We start from the raw sequence: 6000 nt of genomic DNA on the forward strand, positions 1-6000 counted from the left end.
GGTCTACAATAAATAGAGTGCACAATATTTGTTTCATAGTGATATGAAATTCAATATAGTCAGCTTTTGGAGTACTGAACATGCCATCTTTCTTACCAACCTAGCTTATTACCATAATAGCAGCATCGTTAGTTCTTCATATATATACTCTTGAGTTGTTACTTGATTAACAATAGCAAATGGAAATCTCAATGTATAACTTACCATCTGTTCTATCTTTATCATTATAATCCTTATGCCTTTTATTTATGTTAATAAAAATATGGTTTATAATTATTGTACTATTAAAGAACAGTTTTACTCAATATTTTATAGGGAAAAATACATATATTTTGTTTGTTTGGGGGCTTAATTTTTGGCAGGCTTGGGTTGTAAATTTTGGTGTTGCAACTAAAAGTAAACTGATGTTTACTTCTTTGCCTGATTAGGAAAGGTATATGCTCTCACTCACTCTCACACACACACACACACACACACACACACACACTCTTACTTGAAATTACTTACCCAAATACTGGGCCAATTTCTAGTCTCAGAAGTCAGTGGAGTTATCCACATTTATAGTAATGTAACTAGTCTTAGAATAAAATTTTAAAAGCATCTAAGTGAATTAGGAGCCCAAGTTCTATTTTCAAAAGTAATTAATTTTTGGCCTGACCTACACCTAAAACTTACATTGCTCAGGGAAGTGAAAAATTCACCCCCCTGAGAGACGTGGTTAAACCAACCTAATCCACCTCTAGGTCAATTAAATTCTTCCATTGACAGACATAATGTCTCTCGAGAGGTGGGTTTACTACAGTGATAGAAGAACCCACAGCTGTGCTGCTGTAGCATTCTAGTGTATCATAGAATCATAGAATATTAGGGTTGGAGGAGACCTCAGGAGGTCATCTAGTCCAACCCCCTGCTCACAGCGGGACCAACACCAACTAAATCATCCCAGCCAGGGCTTTGTGAAGCTGGACCTTAAAAACTTCTAAGGATGGAGATTCCACCACCTCCCTAGGTAACCCATTCCAGTGCTTCACCACCCTCCTAGTGAAATAGTGTTTCCTAATATCCAACCTAGACCTCCCCCACTGCAACTTGAGACCATTGCTTCTTATTCTGTCAACTGCCACCACTGAGAACAGCCTAGCTCCATCCTCTTTGGAACTCCCCTTCAGGTTGTTGAAGGCTGCTATCAAATCCGCCCCTCCCCCCCCCGACACTCTTCTCTTCTGCAGACTAAATAACCCCAGTTCCCTCAGCCTCTCCTCGTAAGTCATGTGCCCCGGCCCCCTAATCATTTTCATTGCCCTCCGCTGGACTCTCTCCCAATTTGTCCACATCCCTTCTGTAGTTGGAGGACCAAAACTGGATGCAGTACTCCAGATGTGGCCTCACCAGTGCTGAATAGAGGGGAATAATCACTTCCCTCGATCTGCTGGCAATGCTCCTACTAATACAGCCCAATATGTCACTGGCCTTCTTGGCAACAAGGGCACACTGCTGACTCATATCCAGCTTATCCACTGTAATCCCCAGGTCCTTTTCTGCAGAACTGCTGCTTAGCCAGTCGGTCCCCAGCCTGTAGCGGTGCATGGGATTCTTCCTTCCTAAGTACAGGACTCTGCACTTATCCTTGTTGAACCTCATCAGATTTCTTTTGGCCCCATCCTCCAATTTGTCTAGGTCACTCTGGACCCTATCCCTACCCTCCAGCGTATCTACCTCTCCCCATAGTTTAGTGTCATCTGTGAGCTTGCTGAGGGTGCAATTCATCCCATCCTCCAGATCATTAATAAACTGTGTAATAAAATGTGTAGACATACCCTAAGTTCTTAGGTGCCTATGTCTCACTGAAAGTCTACAAGACTTTTACGTCACACTTTGAAAAGTGACTTAGGTTCCTAAGGCACATGGCACATTTTTACTCTTATATCTTCTAGGTCAGAATGTTCAGAAATTACACATAATCTGTTAATAAATTGGTTCCATTGGTTCTACAGACCCTCTTTAAAAGTTTTAGCTGATTGACTCCTGAATAGTCTTGTGATGGACATGCTGTAGATAACCAAGATAGATAAATCTGAATACATATACTATACAAATAGTGTATCTGAAAAGACAAATGCACAGAAAGTATTTTTATCTGACAGTCAATTCTACGGTACTTTGAAAATTGAGTCCTTTATGTTGGTTTAGGTAACTGCAATATGTATATGTATTGCTCTCTTTAGTTGGTTCACTGTACAGTGTATAGACCAGCAACAACAGTTTGAGTGGTACCTTCTATAGCTTATAGTTTTTTACAGCACCATTTCTCCTTGTTCTTTTGAATAAGGTATAAAATAGGACTTTGAGGTCAGCATTTTCAGGCTGTCTATACCTTATTTGTTTTTTTTTGCAGCTAATTACTGGAGTTCAACAGACAACAGAAAGACACAATCAAGCATTCATGGCCCTTGAGGGACAGGTCATCTCTAAAAGATTACATGCCAATATTAGAGAGAAAGCTGGGCACTGGTTTGCAACAACTACTCCCATTATTGGGAAAGGGATCATGTTTGCTGTGAAGGAAGGCCGCGTAACAACTGGCATTTCCAGCATAGCCACAGAAGACAGCAGAAAAATTGCCTCTGTGCTTAACAATGCGTACTACCTGGAAAAGATGCACTACAGCATTGAAGGAAAGGATACCCATTACTTTGTCAAGATTGGCTCATCTGACAGTGACCTTGTCACCCTGGCAATGACCAGTGGGCGGAAGGTATTGGACAGCGGAGTGAACGTTACAGTTTCCCAACCAACCCTCCTTATCAATGGAAGGACTCGAAGGTTTACGAATATTGAATTCCAGTATTCTACCCTGCTACTTAACATACGGTACGGACTGACCCCCGACACACTGGATGAAGAAAAGGCACGAGTGTTAGACCAAGCTCGACAGCGAGCCTTGGGATCAGCATGGGCCAAAGAGCAGCAGAAGGCACGGGATGGCAAAGAGGGCAGCCGCTTATGGACTGATGGAGAGAAGCAGCAGCTTTTGAGCACAGGAAGGGTTCAAGGTTACGAGGGATACTATGTACTTCCAGTGGAGCAGTACCCAGAGCTAGCAGACAGTAGCAGCAACATCCAGTTTTTAAGACAGAACGAAATGGGAAAGAGGTAACAAATTAACCTGCTGTCATCCTCTGCTGGATGAATCAGTAGTCACAACTGTTATCTCCTCTCCTAAGGAGATGAAGACCTAACTGGGGCACTAGGCTGAGCTACTTTGGGATAGCGAGTGGCAAGAAAGCTCACATTTTTTGAGTTAAATGCTACTGTTCAAGTGATTAAAAACCACATCCTGAAGTGGACTAAAGCCAGACTGATAACTTTAACCATACAAATTAAAAAGTACCCCTAAAATATTACCCACTTGTTCTGGGTCTAAAGAAAAAAAAAGAAATAAAAATAGAAAAAAGGCCTCATATTATATTACCTCACTCCATTCACACGTGAGCAAACTTTAAGAAATTCAAGAGGGCCACCTTCTCTAGACCAGCTGATGGAACAAAAATGATTCACACTGCTTGTTTGATAAATATTCAAGAGGTTTTCGTTTAAAGCAAGATACAGGTGCATTTAAAACATGACTCTTGGGTGATTTGTGTGTAATAACTGGAGGAAAATGAGAATGCGAGGGAGAGACCACTGGAAATACTAAATTAAAAAATTATTTAAAAAATAACAAACCTGCACTTGCACTCAGACCCTGCATTTGTCTGGCCTGAAGTTTAATTTATTCAAAGAGGGCAGAGTGTAAAGTTAAATTTAAAATGGTGGCTATAATCACTACAAATAAATTTCATACTCTGTTTGTCTTTAAAGATTCCATTGTGGACAGTATAACACAGTTACAGGGTGTAGTCTGTTTAGATTCAGTAGTTTGTTGGTATCAGTTCCAGTAGAGCTGTGGGCATTGTGTTACACTATTGCAAATGGGCACCACTTCAGATCACCCTGTACATACATCAGCCAGAAGGCACAATCACTGTTTCAGATTTTAAAATTATTAGTGTGTTTGTTTGGTCGAGAAACTGAGACAATCACATTATGGTCACCACAAAAAAATTAAAAAAAAAAAAAAGCTAATAACTTTGGTACAAGAACTTTTTTGTAATATACATGTATGAATTGTTCATTGAGTTTTTATATTAATTTTAATTTGCTGCTAAGCAAAGAATAGAGACAGGCAAAGATAATTTATGGCAAAGTGTTTAAATTGTTTATACGTAATAAAGTCTCTAAAACTCCCGTGAATTATTTGTCTCTATTGTGGAAATGGTTTGAGAAAGAAAATTGTAGCTGTGGGTCTGTCTATATAATCTATTACATGCACCTTTTAGATGCAGAAATGGTGTGCGAGCATCATACATTATACAAATTCTGTTAATATCCCTTCCTCTGGACTCCAGGTAAGCTATACATTCACCAGCAGCTCTGTTACGCGTGTTAAACTGGCAGACATTTTAAAAAGTTTTTGCCATGGAGCAGAACAAAAATAATTTGGGAAAAACAATGAAATACAAGTTATGTTAATAAAGCGACTGAAAAAGTTGGGGGGGGGGGAACCCTACAGGCAGGTGTACAGATATAGGCTCCAATTCTGCAACTGGATATGTAAACCGCAAACAGAACCATTCTACTCTCACTGACTCAATTTTAGAGTCAGGGCCATAATCCCTTTATTGCATCCTACCTTTACCAAGCCTGCAGCTGTTTGAATCTACCATTGTACAGACAATCAGACTACTACTGCTCCCATTTACATTGGTGTACATTGACTTAGTGAAGGTTTTTTCTCAACTTATGCTAGTGTATCTCTGAGCAGGCTTTGTTCTAGTGACATCTTATTCAAGGTTGTTGCCCCATTGGTGAGACACCTGGAATCAGATATCAGTGCTAGCCATTTAGAAACTTTTCATTTAGCTGTAGTGGCTACCACTTTGGGGTTCTTAATTAGGGTTGCCAACTTTCTACTCGCACAAAACCGAACATCCTTGCCCCACCCCCTCTCTGGGGCCCCACTCCCTGCTCACTCCACACACACCCCACCCCCGTTGTTTGCTCTCTTCACCCTCACTCGCTCATTTTCACTGGGCTAGGGCCGGGGGTTGGGGTGTGGAAAGGGGTGAGTGCTTCGGCTGGGGGTGCGGGCTCTGGGGTGGGGCCGGTGATGAGGGGTTTGGGGTACAGGAGGGAGCTCTAGGCTGGGGGGTGGAGCTGAGGGGTTCGGAGTATGGGAGGGGGCTTTGGGCTGAGGCAGGGGGTTGGGGTCTGGGAGCAGATACAGGCTGTGGGCTGGGGGTGAGGGTTCCACGGAGGGAACCAGAAATGAGGGGTTCAGGGTGCATAAGGGGGCTCTGTGCTGGGGCAAGGGGGGGTGAGGGATTTGGGGTGCAGTAGGGGGTGCCGCACTTTGTCAGGGGTTGAGGTGCAGGGGGTGAGGGCTCTAGCTGGGGGTGTGGGCTCTGGGGTGGGGCTGGGGATGTGGGATTTGAGGTGCAGGAGGATGCTCTGGGCTGGGACCGAGGGGTTTGGAGGGCAGGAGGGGGGAATCATGGTTGGGGTAGGGGGTTGGGTTGTGTGTGTGTGCGGGGGCAGGGGTGTAGGCTCTGGGCGGCGCTTACCTCAAGCAGCTCATGGAAGCAGCGGCATGGCTCCTACGCGGAGGCACAGCCAGGTGGCTCTTCGCACATCCCCGTCCGCAGGCGCTATCCCTGAAGCGCCCATTGGCTGTGGTTCCCAGCCAATGGGAGCTGTAGAGCCAGCGCCTGGGGTGGGGGCAGGGTGCAGAGTCCCCTGGCTGCCCCTACATCTAGGAGCCAGAGGGGGGGACATGCCGCTGCTTCTGGGAGATGCGTGGAGCCAGGGGAGGCAGGGGACCTGCCTTAGCCCTGCTGCACCACCAACCAGACTTTTAAAGGCCCGGTCAGTGGTGCTGACTGAAAGTGCCAGTGTCCCTTT

General features: G+C 44.2%; 1 protein-coding gene across 13 annotated transcripts in view; it reads left to right on the forward strand.

Annotated features, from left to right (window-relative positions):
* Positions 1 to 4266, forward strand: part of TENM2 (teneurin transmembrane protein 2) — a 1431609-nt gene extending 1427343 nt beyond the window's left edge. For 8 of the 13 annotated variants that reach the window (XM_074960653.1, XM_074960654.1, XM_074960659.1 and 5 more), the window contains one exon: positions 2396 to 4266. In XM_074960653.1, the coding sequence (XP_074816754.1) occupies positions 2396 to 3157 (762 nt within the window). In that variant the 3' untranslated portion in view covers positions 3158 to 4266. The remainder of the gene's footprint in view (positions 1 to 2395) is intronic. The other 5 variants (XM_074960657.1, XM_074960662.1, XM_074960664.1 and 2 more) reach the window with 1 other exon arrangement.
* Positions 4267 to 6000: the final 1734 nt, after the last annotated feature.

This window comes from Natator depressus, chromosome 8 (genome assembly GCF_965152275.1).
Source record: "Natator depressus isolate rNatDep1 chromosome 8, rNatDep2.hap1, whole genome shotgun sequence".
Classification (NCBI taxonomy): Eukaryota; Metazoa; Chordata; order Testudines; family Cheloniidae; genus Natator; species Natator depressus.